General features: G+C 35.5%; 1 protein-coding gene and 1 pseudogene across 2 annotated transcripts; both read left to right on the top strand.

Annotated features, from left to right (window-relative positions):
* Window positions 1-1,820: 1,820 nt before the first annotated feature.
* Window positions 1,821-20,544, top strand: LOC109439752 (amine sulfotransferase-like). 2 transcript variants are annotated; one of them, XM_074333477.2, is made up of 7 exons: window positions 1,821-1,974; window positions 4,431-4,582; window positions 6,416-6,624; window positions 11,905-11,983; window positions 12,873-12,967; window positions 18,479-18,662; window positions 20,072-20,544. In XM_074333477.2, exons 2-7 carry the CDS (start codon window positions 4,441-4,443, stop codon window positions 20,191-20,193), a joined length of 831 nt encoding a protein of 276 aa, XP_074189578.2. In that variant the 5' UTR covers window positions 1,821-1,974; window positions 4,431-4,440; the 3' UTR covers window positions 20,194-20,544. The 2 variants fall into 2 exon arrangements, with proteins under 2 accessions (XP_074189578.2, XP_074189577.2); XM_074333476.2 differs by having other exon boundaries at window positions 1,822-1,974; window positions 11,905-12,031.
* Window positions 20,545-23,365: 2,821 nt separating this feature from the next.
* On the top strand, window positions 23,366-23,961 carry LOC148758765 (transmembrane protein 230 pseudogene; annotated as a pseudogene).
* The last annotated feature ends 3,896 nt before the right edge of the window (window positions 23,962-27,857 follow it).

Raw genomic sequence — 27,857 nt, 5'->3', positions numbered from 1 at the left:
GTTGTCATTGTACAATTAGTTTAGAAGTATTTCCTCCTCCTTAACTTTTTGGAAAAGTTTGAGGAAAATTGATGTTGACCATTCTTTAAAAAAAATTTTGGTAGACTTCACCAGTGATGGCATCTGGTCCTGGGTTTATCTGTGTTAGTAGGTTTTTGATTACTGATTCGTCTCTTTACACATTATTGGTGTGCTCTGATTTTCTATTTCTTCCTGATTCAGCCTTAGTGGGTTGTGTGTTGCTAGATGTACTGATTTCTTCTAGGTTGTGTACTTTGTTGTCATATGATGGTTCTCATTATAGTAGACTTTCCTGATCCTGTGTATTTCTGTAGTAGCATTTGTAATGTTTCCTCTTTCATTTCTATTTGTTTGTTTGTTTCTTTGTTTGTGTCTTCTCTCTTATTCTCAGTCAGTCCCGCTAAAGTTTTGTCAATTTTGTTTATCTTTTTGAGGGACCAACTCTTAATTTTGTTGTTCTGTTCTACTGTTTTTTTGTTGCTATGTCATTTATTTCCACTCTGATTCTTTGTTGTTTGCTTTATTCCATTTCTTAACTTTTGGTTTAAGTTGTTCTTCATTATCTAGTTCCTTGTGGTGTAAATTCTTATTGAGCACCTTCTAAATTCTTAATATATGTGTTTCTGTTATAAAGTTTCCTTTAGAACTGCTTTTGTTGCATCATGTAATATATGATACATTTCCATTTTCATTTGTTTTTAATTTATTCTCCTTTATTCACCTTTAGATTTGTTTTTGTCCCATTGGATATTCAGAATATCACTAAGATTTCACTAAGCATTGAAAGTTCCATGGAAACAAAAAGTTTAGTAATATTATTAATTGCTAGATTCAGCATATCATTGTTTGGTATGGAAAGGAGGAGCTAAAACAATTCCTGCGGTCCCAGATGCAGTTCTGTTCCTGCAGAGTGGTCTAGCCAGGGAGAACAGGGAAAAGCTCTCAAGGATATCAAAAGGCCCTTAAAGCATTTAGTTCAATGAAAGTTTATATTATGAAACCAGAATTTCTTGGCGAGCTATTCATTTTATAAGTAGTCTGCTCTCATCAATTATACTTATCGGGCTATGCACCTCTCACAAAAGAGATTATTGCTTTGCATAGAAAAATGACATGAAACAAGAGATAGGTTAAGCATTTACAAGCCTTATCTACCCTCAGCTTAAACTGTATTTACTTACCAGTGAACATTTGTACAAGGATTAAAAATCTCCCCTAGGGTCAAACTAGGTTTAGTGGAAACCTGAGAATCATTACCAAAGAGCAGCTGATGTAGGTAACAGATGATTGAAGAATGGGAGAAATGTCTAAGGGAGATGTTAGATCAGGTCTGAGACATATTTCAATTATTGGAGAAGGCAAAAAGATGAGATCAATCTTCTGTAATCACTACTTTAAAAAGAAAAGAAAACAGGAGTGGAAGGACATCATAGACAACCCTGGACATTTTGCAAAAGGAATTTAAATACTCTTCTGAGTTTATAAGGCCCTTTGAACCTCCCATAACCATTGCCAGTTTTACATAGGATGGTTCAAATAAAAACCTGAAGAAGGAACACAAATCGTCTGAGGTGGTACAAAAATTTTAGAAGCCATCCTTCATGCCCAAGGAAGATGTTGCAGTAGCTTTCAAATATATCTTCTTGTTTGTTGTATATTTTCCAAAGTTAAGTAAATATAACTATTGGATACATGCTGTTCTCTTTAGTATCGGAGCAAATTTTGAATCCTTTGCTTTTTCTGGAGCAATCAGATATTCATTTCCTAATAACAACGAACTCTTACCTAATTTATTTATCCAAACTGAGCCATCTGCTGATTTTCTAGAATACTACTCATTGGTCAAGACAAACTCTGTAGGGAGTATTTATTTCTCAGCAACAACACATCATTCCCTGTCATCTATAAATTATATCAGAAGTGGATTTTGCTTCATCAGTTCATCTACAAACAGTAAGTAGCTAAAGGGGAGACTTGGATCCTCTTTTAAGTCTCTCTCTCTTCAGCACACAACGTATTTTTTCTCCTCAATTTTCTGTCTTTCCTCTTTTTCTTTTGGACTGCAGTGCAAAAATAAGAGGGAAAGACATTCATTTCTCTTTTATACAATCGCTTTCTCCTATATTTATGAAAGAGATGCAAACAACATATGACTGGCCAATGCCGAGGTCCCTGAATTCATCTCGCACTACGCTCTTCCCCTTGTTTCTGTGACTAGATCGCTCTTATATTTCTCTCTCTGCTAAGACTGTACAAAGTAGACTAAAGATAATGAATAGCAAAAAAGGAGTGATTTCAGAATGTTTTTGAGGGCTGCCTGACACTCTTCTTTTCTCTGCATCAAGAATTATGTAATTGGTGCTTTCTGTTGGGGGTAGGACGGGTAGCATTGTCCGGTGATTCTAGTAGAATCACCAGAATTCCAGGTGATTCTAATGCAAGTGATTTTCTACTCTTACTCAGCAAAATTCTAACCTCTGATTTTCCTCTATTGGTCAGGGAGTTAGATTGTAAAGGAATTAAATGTTTCTTGACATGCAATTTATACAAAGCCATATCTGCAACTTTTAACCAATTCATTTTCTTGGTGTGCACAGAAATTTTTAAAAAGTATTTAACTGAAATACATATTGGTTCTAAACTTAATGGAATTAAAACTTCTGGGATTCCCTCATCTATTTCACGTTCAAGAATAGATTTCTCAGGTGAAGATAATGAAAATATTTATCTGGTCCAATTTTTAAACAGATGCATCTTTAGACTATTTTCTTCCTAGTTTTATTTTGACTGTCTTATTTAAATTTATTTAGGATTCTAATAAAAATTCAATTGGAAAATATAATAATATCCATACAATAGATATTGGGGCAGTATCTCCAAAGTAAAACCACTTGTGGGGACAGAGCTCTAGAGAGCAGTTTCCAGGCTCTCGGCCTCACGTGGAAAGGTGCAGGCTCAGGTAGTAAATGGCCATCAACTGTGAGTGGATGGCCATCAGCTGTGGCTAGTTGGCCGTCAGCTATAACCAGTGAGCCATTGGCCACTAATATAACTGCTGTGGCTACGCTAGCAGAGGAGTGGGGGCTAGCAAGAAGGTGGTAGCTGGCAAGCGCGGATTGCAGTTAGCATGGCAGAGTGCAGTTAGCCAGGGGTTGGTTGGTTGGCAGAGAAGTGGACGGTGGGTTGTGGATTGTGTGGCTCCTGCTTCCTGTGTTTCCGGCCCAGCTGCCAGCAAGACTGTAGTGGTGTGGCTCCCCTGTCTGTGGCTCCATGGGTGTTCCTTTTTGGCCTTGTCATGTCCTGCTTCTTGTGTGGGGAGCGGGACCAGAGACCCTGCATGACACCCTGTATGACAGCACTAGTATTACTGTCATGCGGGACGGCCTGCGGGGTCTCTGCTCCCGCTCCCCACACAAGAACGCAGGATATGGTGAGGCCAAAAAGGAACACCCACGGAGCCATAGGTAGGGGAGTCATACCACTATATTCTCTCTGGTGGCACTGTACTCTCACTGGAGGCTGGATCCACACTGTCCGCAAACCGCCATCCATGCTTGCCAGCCCAGCCGCCATCTTCTTGCTAGCCCCCATTCTTCTCTCTTTCTTCTCTCCTTCTCTCTCCTCGGCTCTCCTCCGTAGCCGCAGCAGTTATATTAGCGGCTAATTGGCTAACTGGCTACAGCTGACGGCCAATCAGCCACAGCTGACGGCCATCTACTACCCGAGCCAGCACTCCTCCACGTGAGGCCGAGAGCCTGTAAACTACTTTCTGGGGCTCTGTCCCCACAATTACTATGCAGAGCACATTCCAGAATTCATTTGAAATAGTGTACACATCCTAAAGCCTTAGAAGTTTCTTTCAGAGAAAGCAGATTATTTCTGTTCCAGAAAAAAAAAAGAGAGAGAGAAATAAAAAGTACATTCATTGAAGAAGTTCCTATTTGTATAACAATGAAAAAGAAAGTGAAGGCTAAAAATATGACATACTGAGAAACTGTATTAGGTAAAGTGATTGAAAGCACGGACTCTGAGGTGAAATCATCTGGCATCAAATCCTGCCGGGTCTGCTACCTGGGCAACCTTCAACAATTTGCTGAACCTCCTGTGCCACATTTTCCTCAGCTGTATGTTTGGAGTCATGATTATGTCTCCATCATGGGGTTTTAGGAAACGCTGTTTAACTTTTTAGTATCTTAGTTTCCTCATCTTTACAATAGTGATAATACCTCCAGCAACGTTTGGTTGCTGTGATTAAATGAGTTATATATGCAAACTGTTTAGTATGGTATGTGTTAATACATATACGACATTTAAAAGGAGCTTGGCCCATATTGAGCACCCAGTAAGTGTTCGTCATTATTATAAAATACTAAGAACTTGAAAATAATTTAATCTGTTTTTACTTGTAGGTGAATACTTATGGACAACACAGACCAATATATACTGAACTTTAAAGGCTATAATTTTAATTTACCTGTCGTTGATGTTGACTTTCTAGAAAATATAGAAGATTTTGAAATTAGAGATGATGATGTCTTCATAGTTACATATCCCAAATCTGGTAAGTTGAGGAGTGGGCCACCTGCATCAGTCTTCACTCTGGTTTGATAATACATGTGTACAAATGTGCCTTTTCCCAGACGAAACAGTAGCCCAGTCTACATTTAGACAACCACCTAGGATTAGAAAGAAAGTTAAATAAATCTCAAAACTTTATATGCATTTGAAATGCCTATGTTGTCATTTCTGATGGTACATATGAAGAATCCATATATTGAGCGAAGAGCAGATACTTAGGAAGTGCTGACCTATTGGCTTTCTCTGAAATTAGAAGAAAATATGTTTAAAAACCCAGTAGGATTTTTGTTAGCAGCACATATCAGTTAGAACTAATTCCTAATAAGCTTTTTAATTACTCTGTTTTGTATTTCCCTATAATAATGAAATAATTTTGAACTAATTGCCCTCAGCTCTTACATTCCAAAAAAAAAAAGCTGACTTTTTAAATATTGGAACAGGGTGATTGGTGAGCCTAAAGCAATGTGTGCAAAGTGGTTACGTTGCTGAAAGATACACTGGAGTGTAAGTCAATACAAAAAAAACTTATTTCTGATTTTCATGAAAATACTCCAGTCCCTCCCTTTCACAAACTACTTTGAAATTAATGACTCGTTTACTTTCCCCAAATTAGTCATGCAATGCTTTTTCCCTGAATTCTTCTATTCTGCAAAATTTATCAGTACATCTGATATTGGTATTTTGTTTATCCCTCCTGTAGATGTTGGTGGCATCTGTTTTTTATTCGCTTAATGTTAGGTGAAGCACTGCAGCCCATGAGAGTCATTCCTTTACCCTTAATCTAGCCCAAGTGTTTGGGACACCAAACATCAGTGTTCAGTCCAGGCTCCTGGGCTCTCACTCATCTTGGAGAGGAGATTAGGAACTGTCCCCAGAAGTCACCATAAATTTTATCAAATCTACTATTGAGTCATAACAATTACAAGATTGTTGACATCTCACATCTTTTTAGAACATTGATTGTATATTCATGAACATAGATGTAAAAATCCTAAACCAAGTAAAAGCAAAAGATATCTAGCAATGTTAAAAAAAATACAAGGTGGGTTTCTTTCAAGCCATGACTGGTTTAAAAATATATTACTATAGCTCACCCACATTACAGGAGTGTAAGAGAAGCCTAGTTATCACCTCAATAGATGCAGAACAAGAATTTAGTAAAATTCAGCACATATTCATAATGGAAACTATTAACCAACTAGCGGAGAAAATTAACTTCTTTAACTTCATAAACAGTATTTACCAAAAACTACCACAGACATCGTATGCAATAGTGCATCATTAAAATTATCATATTTAAAATCAAGTACAAGACAAGTATGCCTGCTATCAGTACTTTCCTTTAACAGTGTGTGAAAAAACCTAGGTTACACAGTTTTAGAAAAAGGGAGGTGGGGGTGGAAAGGAGACTTGAGCTCCTAATTTGTCTGTCTATACTTCTTCAAGATAAGGCTTTAAGAAAGGAGACTAAGGAATAAGAAACAAAGGTAGCCACAGAAAATCAGACGAATGAAACTTAACATGAACACAGGAAACAGAAAGAAGTGAAGGATTAATCTCAATTGCTGCTAGCATGGAATCAGAAAAACCGCAGCTCTTTCCAAGTAAAAGAACAACTAAGAGCATTTGATTTTGTCTTTACTCATTGTAATGCAAAATACAAACAAAAAAGTTAGACAAATTTCCTTGGCATACTTAGAATGGTTAAAGAAAAAAAAAAACTCCAAATGATTTTGAGATATATGGTTTCATTATTGACATCTTTTTTTATAGAAAATTAATTCAGAATTAAAAACAAGATTATTTATTTTTACAGGTACCATCTGGGCTCAGCAGATATTAAGTTTGATATACTTTGAGGGACATCGTAGCAGAACTGAAATTGTGAAAACGATTGACAGAGTCCCCTTCTTCGAATACAACTTACACAAAATGGACTTTATTGCGAGACCATCCCCTCGCCTCTTCTCTACCCACCTCCCATATTATTTAGTACCGAAAGGTCTCAAGAGCAAAAAAGCTAAGGTATGTCATAGAAATAGCTTATGGACGTTTGGCACAAACAAAAATACTTTCTTCAAATATTTTTTTCCAGCTCCACTTATCCACATTCTCTTAAAAGTTATTATTATAATTTTGATGACCTTGTTTTTCACATTAACAATATATATGGAATTATTAGTATATACATAAATTTAGTTACAGCATGCATTGCATGCAGTGTAATTATAATGTACAATAGAAATTCCTTTATGACGGCACACAAAATTCTGTTCTTTTTTAATGGTTTAGTAGAATTTTATTGTATGGTTGTACAATATTGAATGTGTATTGATGGACAGGTAGGTTGCAGCATATGTATGTATCACATTGCAATAAACATCTTATAGATCTTTAAACTCTTTGATCAGTGAAATGTTTCCCTAAAGTGGACTTTTCAGGTTAAGGTGTCCAATTATTTTAAGAGTTGGTAAATATTAGCTACTTGCCTTCAATAATGTATTAACTTACACTTATTCAAATAGTATATAAGAATGTTTTTTGCTCACACGCTACCAGTGATTGGAATTATTAATCTTTGCTAATGTGCAAGTTAAAAACATCTCATTCTTGAGAAATTTGCAGCCCTTTTGGTTTTAATCACTTGAGCCTTTTTATATATGAATAGCCCTTGAAATACCCTTTGTATCCTTTGCCCACTTTTCTTTAGCTTGTCTTTTATTTACTGTTTTGTAGAAGTATTTATATGGGACAAATATTTTTCCAATCAATAGTTTACCTTTAAATATTGTTGAATTTTAATTTTATATAATCGATTTTAATTTTATAGAACCAATCTATCAATCGTTCCTTGCTAGATTCTAGTACTTGCTGTTGCTAAGAAAACACTTCCCCATGAAAAAGACTATGCAAATACTCTCACAGTTTTTTCTAATTAACTGTATGTTTTTATTTTTTACATTTAATTATAAATTATATCTGATACTGTGTGTGATTTGAAATATGACTTGCATAATATTTGCCCAGGGGAGGGTGGTTGCCAGTTGATCCAATATGACTTGTTTAAACATTTACTCTTCCCCTATTATTTTAGTCTACATTTTGATTTAGTAAATTTCTATCATCCCTCCCTCTGATTCTAGACTCCAAATTCCAAAAATTAATACGTGGGAGTTCTTCACTGTTTTAAATACCGTAACTGATAAGACAAATCCCCACCAACTTTATTTTTTGATATGTTCATTCTCCCAATGATTTTTAGATGTTGGCTGGAATTGATTAAATATATAGAGATTAGTTCTGAGACAATCATTAAAATTGCAATATTGCAACATTCCTTCCAGCATCATTCTATTGCTCTTTATTTATCAGGTCTACTTTCACATCCATCAAATGTGCTGTTATCTTTGTATGCTTCATACATATTTTTCCCTGAATTTCCCGTTCTTTTGGCTAATTTGAATTTTAATTTTTTTCACTGTTGTCTTTTCTAGTTAGTGATTGCTGTTATAAAGAATAAAAAACATTGGCACTGCGGCTCCCTTAATCAATTTTCTTAGTGTTATTAACTTTTTCCCTATACTCTGCAATATATTAGATCTTAAAATAATACATTTTACTTTCCTTTATTTTCCAATATTTACACTACTTTCTTTTTCTCTATTTCAGTAGTTAAAACTTGCAGAAAAAAATAGAGCAATGGAAGTGATGACAAATATTCTCTTATCTTTCATTCTCTAGCATTTTTAGTATCTTTTCTTGGTTTTGTTTTGCAGCTGATTTTCCAGGCACGTGATAATGAGTAACTTTTTTCCTATTGTTAGTTTGCTTTATTCAGAAAAGGCCTAATTATATAAAATGCCTGTGGGGACAGAGCCAGGAGTGCAGTTTCCCGGCTCTTGCCCTCATGTGGAAATGTGCTGGCTCAGATAGTAAATGGCCATCAACTGTGATTGCATGGCCATCAGCTGTGGCTAGTTGGCTGTCAGCTGTAACCAGAGAGCCATTGGCCACTAATATAACTGCCGTGGCTACGCTAGCAGCAAATGGGGGGCTAGCAAGAAGATGGTGGCTGAGCTAGCAAACGAGGATGGCAGTTAGCATGGCAGATTGCAGCTATCAAGTGGGGTTCGTTGGTTGACAGAGAAGGGGACAGCAGGTTGTAGGTTGTGTGGATCCTGTTTCCTGTGTCTCCAACCCAGCTGCCAGTGAGACTATAGCGGTATGACTCCCCTGTCTATGGCTCCATGGGTGTTCCTTTATGGCCTCACCATATCCTGTGTTCCTATGTGGGGAGCGGGAGCTGAGACCCCGCATGGCACCTGCATAATAATGCCTTTTTTGGCTACTCTGAAGATGCTATGTTTCTCCCGTCTCCCTTTAACCTATAGTGAAAGGAAATCAACTGATATTTCAATAATGTTCTATTTCTGGAATAAATCCTACTCATTCATAGTATGATATTTATGTTAACATATATCTGGAAGAGTTTTGTTAATTTTTATTCAGGCATTTTTGTATGTAGCTATTTTTAATTTTCTGTGATCATTCTATCTTTATTTGATTTTAGTATCACTGTACTTCTAGTCTAATAAATTTCAAAGCTTTTCACTAAGGTATGAAGTAGTTCAAAAATATAAATTAACTGAATTTTCTGAAGATTTGATTTTAAGTCCATTGTAAATAAATCTGAACCTGTCTGTTTCATAGTTGTATATTTTCATTCTTCTGATCAGTTCATTTAAATTAGCTGCCTTTCCCTAAGTTGGTATTATAATTTTAATTTCAAAGTACATTTTCTCTGTTTTATCTGTATTTTAAAACAATGAAAGAAATTACAACATGTTCTGTCACAATCTAATGAATTTTCTCCAATTATCTGATTACATCTTTTTTACACATTTGTTATAAGGACACTTTAAAATATTCTTTAATTTTCACTTTTTTCAGGATACCAGGAGTTGTTATTAAATTGTTTTTTCCTCCAAATAACTAGCTTCTTTTAAAAGCATAATTGAATGTTTTCTTCTTCATTGATTTTTCTTTCATATTAATTGTTTTCTCATATTTTGTTTGCATTTATTTTTCTCTTTTTAAAATAAACCTTATTATTATCTATTTCCAATATTTATTTTTAAATTATTGACATTTAAAAATGATGGATAAAATTTTATTAGTTTCTATCTATCATTTCAGTTTTAATTTTCTAAATGGTCCAAGTTATTTTGAAGATTTTTTATTTCCAAGACTTTGTATAGTTTTCTGTTTTAACTTTCTCATTGTTGACAATTAGTATGTACTCTCATCAAGTCATAGTGTATTAGAGTGCTAATTTTTGAAATTCATTAAGAAGTTTTATGGTCAATTGCATGGTCAATATTTTTAATGTGTCCCATGACTACATGAGAAAATTGTGTATATTCTCTGTGTGGGGTAACACATACACACACACACACACACAAACAAACACACACATACACAAACACACATATAAAATGAACTTTGTTAAATGATTGAGCCAATTTATTTTGTTAATCCTTTTATCCTTATGTCTAAAGGTGAGTATAAACTTTCCACTCTGACGGTTGCTATATCAAAATCTTTACAGACTTACTAGAATTTGTGTCCTGTAAGATGTCCTAATATGTTATTCAGTATACAAAAATTTCTGTTATGTTGGTCAAGGCAAATAAATTTTATGTTCTCCTGTGAAAGCCTTTGGCCTTAAATTTTACTAAACTTTATATTGTCACTTGTTTTCTTTTTTCCTGGGGTTTTGCCATATGCCTTTGTTTGTTCCAGATTTCACATATGATTTTCCACTACTGTATGATTTTTCAAGTAGTGTAAGTTATTCTGTCTATCAGATCTATGATTTCCCTTCACTGAATAATCAGGTTATGCCAATATTTGATGCTATGAATATTCTTGAGCATGTCTTCTGGTGCACACCTGTATGAGTTTCCCTAGAATGTATGTCCAAGAATAGAATTGCAAAGTCAAAAAGTTCAGAAGTATTCAACTTTATAAAATCATATTGTTTTAAAACAAAGCAGTTGTATCTGTTTATGCTGAAACCAGTAATGTATGAGTTGTTATTTTTCTCCTAGATAGTTTTTTATCAGCCTTTTTAATATCTATTAATTATAAAATGGTATCTCAAACTGATCTGAGTTTGCATTTCCCTAATCAATAATGAGATTAAGCACTTTTTGATATGTTTATTGGCCATAATTTCTTGTTCTGCGAAATTTTTCATTTCATTATTTGGCTCTTTTTTATTGTTTTATATATATTCTGGATGCTATTCAATTATTGGTTATATGTTTTGCTTCTTTCATATGTTCTTACTTTTTGTAATTTTATGGTATATATACATATATATGTGACATATATGTATATATATGTATATATGTGTGTGTGTATATATATATATGTATTATACATTTTATTGGGGAATATTGGGGGACACTGTTTTTCACCAGGACCTATCACCTTCAAGTAGATGTCCTTCAATCTAGCTGTGGAGGCACAGCTCAGCTCCAAGTCCAGTCACCATTTTCAATCTTTAGTTGCAGGGGGCGCATGTGGGAATTGAACCAGCAACCTTGTTGTTGAGAACTCGTGCTCTAACCAAATGACCCATCCATCCACCCCTTTTTTGGTATATTTTGAAGAACAGCATTCTTAAAATTTTAATGTAGTTGAATTCTGATCAGTTTTCATTTAAAAAAAAATTTTTTTCTGTTTAGGAAATCCTTGTCTTCTCCAAGACTGGGAATGTATTCTTTACTTTTTGAGATTTCAAAGTTTTACTTTCATACTGAAATCCTCAATCCATTTATAAATCATTTTTGTGTATGGTGTGAGGTATGAGGTAGAATTCCATTTTCTTTTTCTTTCTATATGGATAATTATTTGTTAACATCGTCTGTTAAATAGTTTTTCCTTTTTTCCTTTTTCACTGATATCCAATGCTATTTGTTGTATATCCAACATTATTTACTGTCCACACAGAGTAAATGGAAACAGCGTCTGTGCAAGGTAATTTACCACATTAATCAACCTTACTAAAAAATAATTTCACTATTAGAAATTAGTCTTATGTTTATACAGGTGAAATGTCATGTGAATAAAGTTATTTATTTCAGCATCTTTGTAATGGCAAAAATTGGGCATAACCTAAATTTCCATGAATAACAGATTGGATGAAATAAATAATTATGCATTCATATAATGAAATATTATGTACATATTTTTAAAAACCCAAGAATTATTAAAACTGTTTTACTGTTCCCCCTACAGATTATTTATATCTACAGAAACCCCAAGGATGTTTTGACCTCATACTTTCATTTTTCAAATTTGATGGCTATAATACCAGGTACAGATAATATGGAAGAATTTTTGGGAAAGTTTCTAGATGGAAAAGGTAACCATGAATTTATTTACATAAGCAACATGTTTATGAGTCAATGTTGCCGTTTAGCCAAATTCTCAAACTTAAGGAACATATTTTAGGGAGATGGACAGAGTAATGTTAGAAGCTGGAATGCACATAAATGTTACTATTCTGTCAGTTTAATTTGCTACCCAGTGCCTTTTTTATTCTCACCAGGACCACTCTGGGGGTTGCATGCAAAAGCATATTGTTTAAGAAATATTTTGACCAGATCATAAGAGAGCTACAATTGTCTAACAATTCAAACTATTTAGATCCATGCGTTCCAGAACAGTGTATGTTCAATGTGCGTGTAGTTTTTGTGTTCTGTATGGACTTATGGTAGGCCTTATCTGACAATGGTGGAATTTTCATTTTAATGCTGAGGAGGATAAATTGATGCAAGAACCTTGTGGAATGTGGAATTGGTGCTGTCACTCATTTAGAAGATTATACTCAGTTTCCATCTAAATATCGATAGCTGAAGTTGCTCTCCGGAGATCTTAAAATAGACAATAAAAGGAGAAATAAAGACATGTTTTCAAGTAGAAGAAGGAAGAAAAGTAAGAGGATTGCCAGAAAGAAATCTTCCAAGTTAGTTCTTTGGGCTTCTTATTTCTTTATTGCTACTTTCCTACATACGTAGGAAAGGCAGGTTTCCATTAAAATCATGTCATTGTTCCCAAAACACCATTTTTAAAAGGTAACGTAGATGTCCAGTGGTATGAGCTTGACTTATTTTTCTGAGGATTCCAGAACAGAAAAGGAAGTCTATAGTCTTGTGTTCAATAAGTACATCTTTAACCTTGTTACGTATTAACTTTTCCCACAGTGGTAGGAAGCCTTTGGTTTGATCACATCAAAAACTGGTACAAGTACAGACACGACTTCAATATTCTGTTCATGATGTATGAGGAAATGAAACTGGTAAGAGAAGGTTATTTTTTAAAATTATTTCTTTGAAACCCTTTTTTATCTTGGCTTTAATGAACCACATTTTGCTAGTAGTTTGCCACCTAACGACTTCTCAGGCTGCTTTAGGGCTTTCTAATTTCCTGCTCATCCCTTACTTACTGGTCTTCCTCGGGCTCTCTTGTCACTCTGCATGGTTATCTTTTGTGGTTCCTTTTCATGTAGCATCTGTAGCAATAAAGGCAAACTCACGCATGTAGAGCTTAAAAAAGAGAAAGGTCACCGGGAAACACGGGTGAGAAGCCACTAAGATAAGGCTAATTATGGGCCCTGTGATGCTAGTTCTTCCAATATTTTAAGAGAATCTTGAAATGTAGCTTTCATGTGAAAACACATTTACATGCTTGCATCCAATCAAAGTTGTCTTAATACATTTTGTACACCGCACAAAACACATGTGACATTCAGTGTTTTGTGATCTCTGATTAATATACTGATTCACTGATACATAGCTTATTCATTCATTTAGTCAAAATTATTAAATGCCTACTATGTGACAGACACTAAATCATGACACAAAGAGGATTGAAACCACTATTTATATAATTTATAATCCAGGAGGGAACAGAAGTATTCACAAAATAGGTATATATAATTGAAAACTATGACAAGGATTATTTTTAAAAGTACAGGTACATATCAGTATATGAAATAAGGAGATCTGGTATAGTTAAAAGTAATAGGCAATTATTACTGGAAAAAATAACATGATAACTTTAAGCTAATAAATGAGTAAATAAAGCAAGTGAGGTAAAATGGAATGCTAAGCCAAGAAAAGACAATGTGCAAATGGCCTGATGCAGTAAAGTGTGTGGCATCTTTGAAGAACTGAAGGAAGAAGTTAAAGAGCAAGGTGGAAATGAGGAAAGATGAAGCTAGAGAGGTGTGTAGGAGCCAGACTGTGCAGCGTCTGTAGACGATGTTAATGGCAGTGATTTCTTTAATCTTAAAAGCAATAAGGAGCCTTTCAAGAGTTACCAGAAGACCAGCAATATGATAGAATTAGTATTTTTAGAATACCATTCCTATTAATGTTTTGCAGTGTGATAATAGTAAAGATAGGCAAACTATTCAAAGACCAGTATGCTAATCCGCTGACAATCAATGGTGCTTTTGATTAGAATAGTATCACTGAGACTACAAAGAATGCAATTCTAAGATATGTTTAGGAGATAAAAAAGGAAAGGGATTGTATATAGAAAAAGATGAGAGAGACTGATGTGTAGGACACCTCCTGTACTTCTGGTTCATATATCTGTGTAGATAATTGTATTATTCATGAAGGTACTTAGGGAACACTGAAATAGGAAAGGCTCCCGGTACAAGATTATAAGGTTGTTTTTGACATATGGAATTTAAGGTGACTTAGAAGTACTCTAATAAATATATTTGGAAATAAGCGGAACACACAGGTCTGAAGCCCGAAGATTCTTGAGCTAAAATATCAATGATATTAACTCAGGCATCATCACTGTATAAAATATAACTGAAACTATGAACATGGATAAAATTGAGAGTGGGAAGAGAGAGGGGCACACCAATAGGGAGGAAGGAAAGTGGGAGGGGAAAGAAGCGGAGTTGGTGAATAAAGAGGAACAAGGCTCTATTACTGGGAGACCTTAAGATACAAAGTTTGGGTAGAGAGGATGGGCTCACCAAAGAAACAGAAATGAACAGTCAGAGAGGTAGAAAGGAAAGGAGGAATTTGTGGTGACATAGAAGTCAAGCGGGTGTGTTAAGAAAGACCTTTAAGATCTTTTAAAGATATTTAAGTCTGCTGAGAAGTCAAGTAAAACGAGTTTAAAATGTCCATTAAATCTAGTGACATGAAGTATAGTATGAGGTATAGTAAACCAGGTTGGGATGGGTTGCGGAACAAGTTGTTGAATCACAAATATATATGACAAGTTAAGGCACATGTACGTATATTGTTAACTATGTTTCAGTATACCAACTTTTATATCTAATATTTGGACTTCAAGCAAATCATGTCCAAAAAACAATTTATCACCTCTCAGCAAAAGCTGCTGCTTCTCCCAGGAAATGCCCAGTAACTCAAGTGACCTAAATCAGAAACCAGGCATTATAATTAACCCCTGCTTCACCCCGTACTTCATTTCCTCAATCATTCAACAAGTCATGCTAATTCTGTCTGAAAATTTAGACAACTTAATTCAGTCCACATTACCCCTTCTCTAGTCCAACTCATCTTCATCTTTTGCTTCGTTTCCACAGCAACCGTCCTAATTGGTCTCCGTATCTCCAACCTCACCTAGTCTCCATTTACTCTTTATTCTTCAACCAGAGTCATCCCAAATTACAAATCTGATTCCTTCCCTAGTTTCATATTTTAATTCCTCCGCAAGAATGTGCTCACAACAAAAGCATTAATAAACAATAAATTTACTGACAATTAGGACAAAGAGACCTCAGAGTAAACTATGCAAAATCTCTTGAACATTTGTTCTGTCACTGATATACTATCACCAGGTACCACTTTTCTCTTGCTTTCCACCAAGTAGCCCATTACTCATGTATTTTTGATATGGGTTTCACCAAATCTTCAAAAAACAATTTTTTTCAACTATATAATAGGGAGGGAATCTTCTTTCAACTTCCCTTGTCAGGGAGGCTAGACCTTAGTCAATGTGGGGTTTTCTGCTTTAAAGCTCTTTGTAGAAAAAGATCCCAATTTTCTCAAGCAGTTAGGTGTTCATCAATGTTGGTGTTGATGTTGAGGTCTTCCATTGTCTGCTACTTTCCTTGGAACTATGTTGGCAGTTTTACCTAATACTGTTTATGTCTGGTTCTCCCGTGGTCATTGTATCAGAAACACCCAAAGTCCACATATTTTATCTCAGAGGAGTTTGCACATTTCCCACTGATTTGGAGGTTATATCCCTTGGTACACAGTGACGATAAAGAATCATTTACTACTTTATTGTTTCAGGTATATTGCAGTATGTAGTCAGAATAAGCAGGAATTGCTATACTCTTTAGAGATTCATATTTACATGTAAAAACTGTAAATAAAAGCAGAGAGATTATTATTATAAAAATAAGGATAAAGGTTGTTTGGGGTGGATGGGGAAGTTTATAATTAGCAAAGGGATGTATGGTGGGATTCTGGTAATTCTACTATTAGTTTTTTAAGTAGTTTTTTAAGGAACCACCATTACTATTCACATTCCAAAGTTTTATATTCCCATTAGTTGTGCACACGGACCAATTTCTCCACATCCTGGTCACCACTTGTTACTTATTTTTTCTTAATAATCATCCTAATAGGTGTGAAGTAGTATCTCACTGTGGTTTTGTATTTGTATTTCCTTAATGATTGGTGAATCTGAGTACTATTCATGTGTTTATTGACCTTTTCTATATCTTATTTGAAGAAATATCTATTTAAGTCCTTTGAGAATTTCTTAATTGTGTTTTTTTGTTTGTTTTGGAGTTGTAGTTCTTAGGTACTTTGGCTATGACCCCTTATCACAAAATATGATTTTAAATAGCAACTTCAATGAGATTTTCAAAAATTAAGAATAAATGTCCATCATGAAAGTACTAAGTTATGTAAAGGTTAGTGGATAAATAGAAATAAAATGGGAAATAACAATTTTTAAAAAGAAATGTATATTAGAAAGTTCATGGAATTCCATGGATTGCTTTTACACTCTGTTATTTGTGGACTTTGATCACAGAAGATTTTAATTTTGATGTAGTCCATTTTATCTATTTTTTCACTTTTTGCCTGTGCTTTTGTTGTCATAATCAAGAAATCATTGTCAAATCAAAAGTCATTAAACTTTACTCTCCTATGTTTTCTTCTAAGAGTTTAAGAATTTTAGCTCTTATATGTAAATCTCACCCATTTTGAGTTAATTTGTGTATATGTCTTTATAAGTGGAATTGTTTTCTTAATTTTCTTTTGCGATTCGTTATTGTTACTATGAAGACATGCAAGTGATTTGGGAGTGTTCATTTTGTGTCTTGCAACTTTGCAGAATTTGTTTATTGGTTCGTGGAATCTTTAAGGTTTTCTATGTATAAAATCATGTTGTACGTGAACACAGATAATATTACTTCTTCCTTTGAATTTCGATTCCTTTTATTTATTTTTCTTGCCTCATTTCTCTGGCTAGGACTTCCTGAACTATGTTCAATACAAGTGGCAAGAATGCCCATCCTTGCCTTACTCCCAATCTCATTGGAAAGTTTTTCAGTCTTTCATCATTGACTATGATATAAACAAGTAGGTATTTCATATATGGTCTATTTATGCAGAGGCAGATATTTTTTCTTTTTTGTGTTCTTTGTTTTTTGACTGTTTTTGTCATGAAACTGTGATGGATATTGTCAAATGCTTTTTCTGCCTCAGTTGAGATGATCATGTGTTTTCTTTCTCTTTCATTCTGTAAATGTATTATATTAATTAATTTCATATGTTGAACAACTGTGCATCTAAGGAGTAAATCTGACTTGATCATGGGGTATGCTCCTTCTAATATGTTGTTTAATTGTTTTGCTAGTAATTTTTTTGGGTGAGAATCTATTTTTTATTATTTTTTTAAATTTATTTTAATTAAATTTACTGGTGTGAAAATGATGAGTAAAATTACATAGGTTTCAAGTGTATATTTCTATAAATCATCATCTACATATCACTCATATATGGATACAAAACTGAAAGCAACAAAGGAATCAGACAAACAAACAAATAAACAAAAACTCATAGACACAGACAACAGTTTAGTGGTTACCAAAGGGTAAAGGCGGAGAGAGGGTGGTAGAAGAGGGTCAATATATGATGCTGGAAGTAGAACTGACTCGAGGTGTTTTGCTAGTACTTTGTTGAGGATTTTTGCGTCTTAGCTTTCATAAGTGATATTGATCTTTAGTTTTCTTTACCTGTAATGTTTTTGTCCTGCTTAGTATCATCGTAATGCTGGCCTTATAGAATGAGTTTGGAAGTATTCCCTCCTTTTTGATATTTTTGGAAGAGTTTGAGGAGGATTGGTGTTAATTCTTCTTTAAATGTTTGGTAGAAGTCACCAGTGATGCTGCTTAGAACCGGGCTTTTCTTTCTTGCATCCATTTAATTACTTGCTTTACTCCTTCACACATGAAGTTCTGAACTTAAAAGAGCACAGATAACATATTATTGTTCTCTTAAAATTCTCTGAAGCTTATCACCATTTCAAAAACATATAAGATATCCTAAAAGTGTTGGTTAAATAAATTAATGAGCTATCGTTATAAAATCAAACAGTAGGAAGCTCTACCAAAGCTGACAACCAGAGCACTCATTTTCATAAGAAGAATCGGGAAGTAATATATCCTTGTCAAACTTTAGACTTACAGTAAGTGTGATCACCTTCAGTTTTCCAAAATGTAATAAAGATGTTGGGCTTTAACTCATGTGTTTCTCATAAGCAGAAGAGTTTCTCATGCCCGCAATTCTTTCAGGACCTCAGAAGTTCTGTGCTTAAAATCAGCCATTTTCTTGAGAAAGAACTGAGTGAAGAGGACGTGGAAGCTGTTGTGAAGCAGGCTACATTCAAGAACATGAAGTCTGATCCAAAAGCAAATTATGATGACATTATACATAAAGAAGTTGGGACAAGAAATGATGGACATTTTTTACGCAAAGGTGATGCTCAGTGGTTTATGAGAGTAAAAATGTTTAGAGTTCCCTTGATTCCTTGGCCTCTACACTAATTAAGGAGTGCTTCTAACTCGTCTTTCCAAGTACTGTCATTTGGGCCTTAGAAAAAAACAGAATTTTAACTGAAAATGGCCCTGAAAACTAAACAGTTGTTTAGTATTGAGCCTGACACTTGAAACTGATTAATCAATATTAGGTTCCTACCTTCTAGTATATGTGACCCTACTCTTAAAAATTTGTTACCGAGTCTCACCTGAAGGTGATGGATGTACGCATATGTGACTAGGACAGCTCCAATTTTTGTTTTCCTTTCTCTTAGAGCATTCTGTAAGTAAACTCCATATGTATTTTGTTGTGGGAGAGGGAGTTGGATTACAGTAATTTCCTCATGTGTCAGATTTCTTCATTGTAAAAAGTAGATTCACCAATTGTGCTATGAATTCAATTATTCAACAACATGAAAAAAATTTTTATTGTGCTTTTATGACTTGCCAGGATTTGTTAAGAATGAATAATTGTCCTCCTGATACTCCTTAAGTTCAAAATATTTCAAATTTGATCTCTTTAATATGGATTTAAAAAAACATAATTTGTACTTTGCTATTTTATTCATATTTATTCTCTAAATTATTCATAACTTAGCATTTTGGTGATACACATTTATTCCTAATTATGAAGACCTTGTTGAAATTGCTCTTGACATTGCTATTTTAAAAACACTGTTTCTTCTTTTGCCCAATTTATTATTAACTTTCACTTGTTAGTATTCAACTCGATCAAATATAAAGCAATTCTCAAGCCCATAATAGCTTGCTAACATTCCGATAATAATATTTAAACAAGAAAATTTGATAGCCGAAGATGCCAAATCTTCATTAAAAAATCAGCTTAATGATAGTTTCAAACTTCCATCAAGTAAAACCGAAACGATGGCAGCTCAGAGCAACCTCTGTGACCTTGGTTTTAGTACTTGAAAAATCTTTGGGTCTCATTATTTCAATTTTAAAAATGAAGAAATACTGACATTGTAAGGTTGTGTTAAGGATTATATTACCTGATAGATTTGGTTTGCCAAGTATGGTGCCTGGCATTTAGTAAAATACATATAAACATTAGAATCTAGTCATATATTTTACTTTTATTTTTCCTTCTCAATAAGGTTATACTTTAATGGTAATGGTTGGTGCAAGTATAATAGATATGGAAAATGGACTTTGGAAGTGTTTTTTTGTTTCTTAGCTCATTCCTATATAAGAAAAAGTGAAGTGTCTAACCTGACAGAAACTAACAGATATTTAGCTTGGCTTGAAGGAGGGACTAAAGCTGGTTGGAGGGAATTTAGCAATATCAGCTACTTACTCACCCAGGAGCTAATCGTGTGCTTATCCCTCCAGGTGTCATCGGAGACTGGAAAAATTACTTGACAGTGGAGCAAAGTGAAAGATTTGACAGAATATTCCAAAGGAAGATGAAAGATTTTCCCTTGAAGTTCATCTGGGATGTAAATAAGGAGTAGAATCAATGTAAAAGAATTCTATAAAAATCTACTTAACTACAGGGCATATTTTAATATACATATTAATTTGTTATCATGCAAATATTAATTATAAAACTTTAGCAATAAAATAATGAGTATACTGTGCTTAGATTAGTTGCCCTGAGTAAACTGTGGTTAGAATAGTTGTCATGAGTTTCTTTGAAAACACTTTGGAATTTCAAAAAGTAAAATGATTTTAGAGGTAGTCTGCATTGATACCCTTTATTATAAAGTGAAAAACAGGAAGCATGTAATGTGAATTGCAAATGTTCTTTCTGCACTGTGCAATTTTTTAATCTGCAATAAATTTAGTATCAAGGAAACATTAAACATTCTTTCATTATTGTACTTAACTTTTAATTATTTAGTTTAATATCAATGTAAATGTCGAAATAAATAGAGAACACATTTGTAAGCACATACATCTGTTTAGTAATTTACCAGATTACAAGATTGACACTAACGATGAAAAGATCAAAAATACATTAACAATCTAATGGTTCAGTCATGTAAGTATTTTGGTGAAAAAAAATCACTAAACTAATTCCACATGTATCCAATTGTTAAATGTTTAATATAAAATAATTTTGAATGAGTAGAAAAATATAGGTGAATATGTTTATAATGCCCAAATGGCGAAAAAGTTTCGAAGCATAAATTGAGTGAAAGAAACTTCAAAGAAAAAGGTAGTAAATTTAAAACCATAAATATTTCAAGGCATCACCATCCATAATAGTCAACTAATAAAAACAACTCAATGTCCACCTGCAGGAAAATAAATAACTAATTGTGCCATTTCATATAAGCAAACACTGTATACTAGTAAGAATGCATGAATTACAGCTGCATGGAAAATATATATAAAGCACTGAAACATAATGTTCAGTGGGAAAAGCCAGACACTTACTGCATGATTCATTGAGTAAGATTTAGAAACAGGTAAAATTAACCTATAGGTTTAGGAGAGCGTATACCTTTGGGGGATGCGGTAGTAACTGGACAGGCACATGAGAGAATTCCTGGGGTCTTAGTACATTCTATTACTTGATGTTAGTGCTGGTTCCATGGGTGAGGTCACTTTGTGAATATTCATTGGGCTGTACATGCATCATTTATGATCTTTATGTGTTTTTGTCATTTTATTAAAAATTTGTGAAATCATAAACATAAAAATTTTCTGCAAGAACAGACAAACAAGAACTTGTAGTTTATAGAAAAGACAAAACAAATTCAGAATTAGCAAAAGTTTAAAGCAATGCTCAATGTTAGAGTAGGGTGAAATAAACATTCTCATATAGTTTCATGGAAATGAAAATCAGTTCCAATCTTCTTTACAGCAATTTTGAAACAGAATAAAAAGTCTTAAAAATAGTCACATTCTGTGATCCTATAATTTCATTTCTAGGAAACTTCCAAACTCCTATTAAATTAATTCAATTTTCTGTAATTTAAATGTGACTTTTGCAACATTTCTTTTCTCAACTAACATATTTTTCCATGTCCATTCAATTAACTTATTTTCATTTCACAGATAAAAAATCTATTTACATCTTTGTGGAGAACATGAATCTGAGGGTTCTCTCAGTTTGAAACTCTTTCCCCTGGCAATTTGGTGAAGCACTCCCTTGCAAATGAGAATATTCTATTTGTAACCAGTTTGCGCAAAATAGGGTAGTTCATTAAAAGATTCATGGAACTTGAACATCCTGAGGAACTAGAACCAAGAAATATGAAGCAGTCAGGGACTCATAGATCTTTTCACTTTTCTGTCTCTCTCCTGTCTCAGAGCGTCATGGGCTCTCACCTTTGTGTTCTTCATGTAAAAGATACATTCTTCCCTCCTACTGTCTCTGAAGACTGACTTCAGCCCAATAACAGTCATACGTTGTGTCCAAATGACCTCAGTTCGAACAATAAACAGAGATAGGCTGGTGTTGAATTCTAATTCTGATTCCAGGAGAGAAAATAAATGGTATAGATGAAGTCACTAAGCTTCCCTGAGCATTCAACCTATGTTCAAAGAAAAATAGTCATGGAATACTAGCACAGCACACGGTACCCTGTAGCATTCTTGAGAGGATAAGATAGATAGTGAAAAAATAATAATAATACCTGATATACCTTGTATTATGTCCCCCCAAAATTATCTCACAATGTGATACTATTTGGAAATAGAATCATTGTACATATAATTAGTTATACTCAGATACTGGAGTAGCGTGGGCCCTTAATCTGATAAAACGCATATCCTTATAAGAAGAGGAAAGAGATACAGGGTGAAGAGAATCATGTGACAACAGGCCAAAGAATGACCAAGGGCACAGCACTCCCACAAGGCAGCCAATTCAACGTTCACACAATACAATTTGCAGGAAACCCATTATCTATAAAATGAGACAAAAATGGGAATGAAATGCCTTGAAGTTTGTGGATATGCCTTGCTCTTGATCATGTCAGGATCTGAGCTCCCTGGAGAGCACCTGCTATCAACAAGGCAGTTTGCATACTTAATTCAGTAAGTTTTCACAGAAATCTTATGTAGTACACGTTACAATGGCAATTTTATGGAAGGAACCAGGTTTCGGGGTATGCACTTTGACCACGTTCACAGTTAACGAGAAGCAGAGGCAGGATTTAAGCCAGGTTTGATTCCAGTACTGAAATCTTCTCCTCTCTTCTTAATTGGTCATATATGAGGCTGATCAGATTAGGTATTGTGCTGCTCGTTAGGCCAATGGAAGACGAGAGAGGCAAGAATGAGAGGTGATTACGAAATTTTAGAGAAAAAGGAAATTCTATGAATTGATGGAATGAAATCGAATACATGTAATCTAATCTATTCAATCTAAAATTTTCAATGATAAAGAAAGCTGGGGATTTTTTTAAAGAGATAAAGAGTACTGGCCTAAGGAAATAACACGTAATACTATATCATCAATCTACCAAAGTAATCTCAATTTTGCCTGTTAATAGGGGGATTCCATCAAAAGCAAGGCAGTCTCCCAGAAAGTTAATTAGGGGGAGGCAGGTGAGTAAGAGATGCGGAGGCAAACGTCCACGTGAGTCAGAGAGCCGTCGTGTGGGCGCGTGGGCCTGGTCACCTCTGCTCACTGCGCAACAGTTGGCGATCTCCCAACCCACTCTGCGGGTTATGGTGCCCATTGGTACCAACGTGGCTGCTGGAATCCCCAGTAGCAGTGAAATTCTCAATGCTTTCCAGCACTGGAGGTGGACACCTTAACCGTCCAAAGGGTACTTGATGTACTGAAGCTAGCTTTAAATGGAAAGGCTGCCCAGGTGTGGTGAGATCTCACTTACTAAAGTTTAAGAAAAGCCCTACAAGATTCCTCATGAGGCCATTGCCTGCGTCACCCTGCAGTTTTTGATCCCTGCCTTTCTCACTGTCATGGGCTGCCTCCTGCTGGCGGGTTACACCAGTAAAGTCGGGTCCAGCCAGGGATGCACCATTCGGATTGTTGTCCCCTGGTGTTTCTGCCCGGGTTGTACCACCTGCTCATTGCCTGCAGAGCACATCCAGGCTGCCAGGGCTACTCCTATCAAGACCTTCCGGACTGTGGTGACTGGTCCCCACCGCAGCCAGGAGAAGATCCCCAGATGGGGCTGAGCAGAGCGGGCATTTGGCAGAGCTATGGAAATCTATGCCTAAGATTAGGGAATTCTGCACTTTGGCAGATACTAGGCAAAACTATGGCCAGATTTAAAATATCTGTACCCAATGTTAATTGAGTTGATAATTAGACAAACAGTGTGGGGACAGAGTCCCACAGAACAGTTTCCAGGTTCTTGGCCTCATGTGGAAAGGTGCTGGCTCGGTTAGTAGATGGCCATCAGCTGTAATTAGATGGCCATCTGCTGTGGCTGGGTGGCTATCAGCTGTTACCGGTTAGCATTAGCCACTAATGTACCTGCCGTGGCTACACAGGGGTTTAGTTGGTTGGTGGGCAGAGGAGCGGCCGGCGATTCTGGATCCTGTGGATCCTGCTTCCTGTATCTCCAACCCAGCCGCCAGCAAGAATATGGTGGTATGAACCCCCTTTCCATTCCTCTGTGTGTGTTCCTTTTTGGCCTCACCATATCCTGTGGTGTTGTGCGGAGAGAGTGATCTGAGACCCTGCATTACAAACAGGAAGCTAAGACGTGCTAGATTTTTATTTTCTTGGACTTGACTAAAAGCCCTGAGAAATTTTTCCACGTGAATGTGAAGACTAGCAATATTAATTGTATGGGGAAGTGAAGATATTCGGTAGAACAAAATGAATTTGTGTCTCCCCCACCCTATTTAGCTGAACATTTCTTTTCAATAGTACTCATTGATGTTTTGTCTTAAGGCATATGGAAAAATGCAGTACGTCTAATTTCATATTACTAAGTAATTTATTTGGAAAATTTCTGAGTATTTTATCCCCCATACTTATCTGTAGCTTTATATTCTGTTGATGATCTTGGTAAAGTCACACATCAATGTCAGAAAAATAAACAGAGCACTACATTTGTGTTGTGTGAGGCTCAATGAGCTTGAGAGTCAGACAGAACTGGTTTTAAATTCCAGATGCAAAATTTCCTGCAGTATAACCTTGCACAAATTTTCTCAGTACTCTTAGATAGAGTTTCGGACTGCAATGTCTATTGTTTGGGTTTCAGTAAGGATCAAATAAAATATTTTATATCAACAACATTGGGGAACAAGCATATAGATGTTCCCCAAAGTGTTCATTTCTGACTGTAAAATAGGGTCCTGCGAAGACTGCACTTAAAATTAACTAAAGCCACAAGTGAATTGCATCTTTTCACTTAAAACTAACATAGGGGAGTTGGCCACCCAGGAGAAATTTCTGCTAATCTGTAAAGTTATAATCTAGTTCAAATAGGCACACTGGCTTGCTCTTTACGTGTACGAGCTCTCCTCTGGAGTCCTATAAAGGAATAGGGCAGATCCAGGAGGCTAAACCTTATATAAATTGGAGGGGTCTCATTAAAAAAAAACCAAAAGTATAAATTTGAAATTAAGTGCAAGACATTGCAAGGGGCCTGTACAAGGGTGGGGCCCTGAAGCTTAAGTCTCATTAGTTTCACGGTAAATCTGGCTGTGCTACAGGTGAAGAAAGGATCTAGAAAAAGGACTGAATGTGAGATATGTCTGCAATTAAGCTGTGGCTCCATATTAAAGGTGACAATTGATAAAGCTGTAGTGTTTTCTAGAGTAAATGGTATCATTCTATAAAAAGAAATACTGTCTGAAGTGCTATAGATAAGGAATATAGACTTCGATTCATGAAAGCTAAAGAGAAGAGGGTATTTTCTGAAAAAGAATACTGGCAATTCATAATGGAGAAGAAAAATACGTTCAAGTGTGTTATCCTTAGGATAAACAAAATGTACCCAAGATTTTTAAAAAAAGAGTTTGATGGTCTTCCAATAGGTACTATATTATGTACCCAGACTCTTAATGAATTAGAAATTTATAAATGTATAAATATAAGTTTGAGATCTATCAAAGAGTAGAAAATGAAGAGTGATAATATGAGTTGTAATTTATTTGGGGGGAGGGGAAGCATTCCTTAGTCCTATAATTAGATCTCAGTCTTTTGTATGTTCTACATCCCTTCCGTGAGACATTCACAAGTTCTTCTCTGCTTCCTTCCCCCTCTCCAACCTTAGGAATACAGGAAGGCCAGAGGGGGCTAGATTTGAGTATCTACCCTCAGGTTAGTCAGGCTTTAGTAAAATCCTAAACCAACCCTAGTACAAATTGCTTAGGCTCTTGTAAAATAGTTTCCCTTGAGGGCAGGTCTTGTTAAGCATAAGAGAGAACTCGGGGAGTTTTTCAAAATGCTTACTTTTCTCCTTTCTCCTGCCAAATGTAGGATGGGTTTATCTCTGATTTTACAGACAACACGTAGTCGGGCTTCAGGAGGTAAAACTCACTAATAGCTTGATACAATGACAAATTGTGATCAATGCTAAGAATGAGAAGTACTAAGTATTATAATAAGGGGAACTGAGATCATCTGTGAAGTCAGGGAAGGGTTTCCTAAGGAAAAGAACTAACAGAAAGAACAGGGGAAAACATTTCAGGCAGAGGAAACATGAGAGTGCTCTGAGGTAGAAAGGAACATGGAGCATTTGAGAAAATGAAAGAAAAGTCAGGGTGACTAGATTGCAGAAAGAGAGGGGTGAGTGGTTTAAGATGAAGTTGGGAAGGTAAGTAGGCTGAGAACTTGGTCCTTATTCTACAATCGATGAGAAGCAACTTTAGGATTACAAAAGTCTAAGTCTAGATTGTGCTTTTGGCTGAAAATGAAACAGAAATAATAGACATTTTCTTAGGTTGTTCCTTTCAGTTGCTCTTATCTCCTAAAGTGGAGACATAAGTAAGCGCTAGGTCTGTTCCTTCATGTTTCCTTTCTCCTGGTCCTACCACCCTGCTCTAGCTTGTCAGCCCAAGAAAATAGCCTCCATCCTATCACACCAGCTGCAAGGGAGGAGAGAAAAGAACCATGTAGGGGGAAAATCAATCCTTTCAACTCTAGCACCACTTTTTAAAAAAATGTATAATTCTAGTTTATCTTTCATTTCATATTTTAGTCTATTCCAAGAGTTCTAACCTGGAGAAACTGACTTCGAGAGGTACCCAAATCAGCAGAAATTACATGGAACAGTTTGCATGTGTGCACCCATGTGTATTTTGGGAAGAGTAAAGGTCCACAGCTCTTATCAAATTATTGAAGGGTTCTGTGCTTCTCCCACCCAGTTGGGTGTGGGGGGAGGTAAGTATGTTCTTCATCAAATTAGAATTTATGACCAGCATGCTGCTAATTGGAAGTCATGTGAACTGTAAAGTGTCAAATAACAAGTATTAGTTGGTTTATCTTAAAATAAACCAACAGAGATAAAGAACCAATTAACATCAATAGCTAATTACTTAGTTTATATTCAAGGCCAGATATGGTGCCATCATCTAGACCTTCTTCAGGTTGGAGATTGCATAACACGAATTAATCGTCATAGTCATGACCTTAAATATTGCAAAATGAATTCACATTTATATTACAAATAAAGATTGATTATACTATGCAAATATAGTGGTGGGTTAATTTGAATTTCAATTATTAGGAAACAGGTAACACATGAACTGTCTTATTTATATAGGATAACCTGCATTGCCTTCTCCATGAAGGTAATATTCTGCTACTCATCTGGCAGATTCCATGAGGGGGAAAAGCAAAAATCGGGGCTTCCTTGTTTATTCTCCAAAATTTTCAGAGGTTTGTTGGCGCAGATGATACACCTTTGTCTTTTAAGTGTGTGTCTTGGCCTCTCCTGCTCTGCTCACTGGAGTCTCGTCACCTCAAGATTCCCAAGGACACTCCCCCTGTCTGTCACACACACACACACACACACACACACACACACACACACACGCACACATGCACACACGCACACACACGTACCTACAAATGCATTGTGCCTCCACTAAGGCACCACTTGCCCTGCACCCCTCAACTAGAATTAAACTATCAGACCTTGAAAAACCTCGGACGCCGAACCTTGGCTCCCCCTTGTGCTCCAGTGCCCGACCCTTTCTCTGGTTTCTAACCGCCACTATCGCCTGCAGTTCCGAT

Source organism: Rhinolophus sinicus, chromosome 2, assembly GCF_057876585.1.
Source record: "Rhinolophus sinicus isolate RSI-liver-muscle chromosome 2, RSI-T2T, whole genome shotgun sequence".
Classification (NCBI taxonomy): domain Eukaryota; kingdom Metazoa; phylum Chordata; class Mammalia; order Chiroptera; family Rhinolophidae; genus Rhinolophus; species Rhinolophus sinicus.
This window is presented reverse-complemented; position numbering and strand designations above follow the sequence as displayed.

Bases quoted from the DNA above. Each gene is read 5' to 3' on its own strand.
- LOC109439752 (XM_074333476.2), top strand. From the start codon at position 4,441: ATGGACAACACAGACCAATATATACTGAACTTTAAAGGCTATAATTTT. The intron at 4,583-6,415 runs GTAAGTTGAGGA...TTATTTTTACAG, and splicing joins AGTTACATATCCCAAATCTG to GTACCATCTGGGCTCAGCAG. The intron at 18,663-20,071 runs GTGATGCTCAGT...TTATCCCTCCAG, and splicing joins TGGACATTTTTTACGCAAAG to GTGTCATCGGAGACTGGAAA.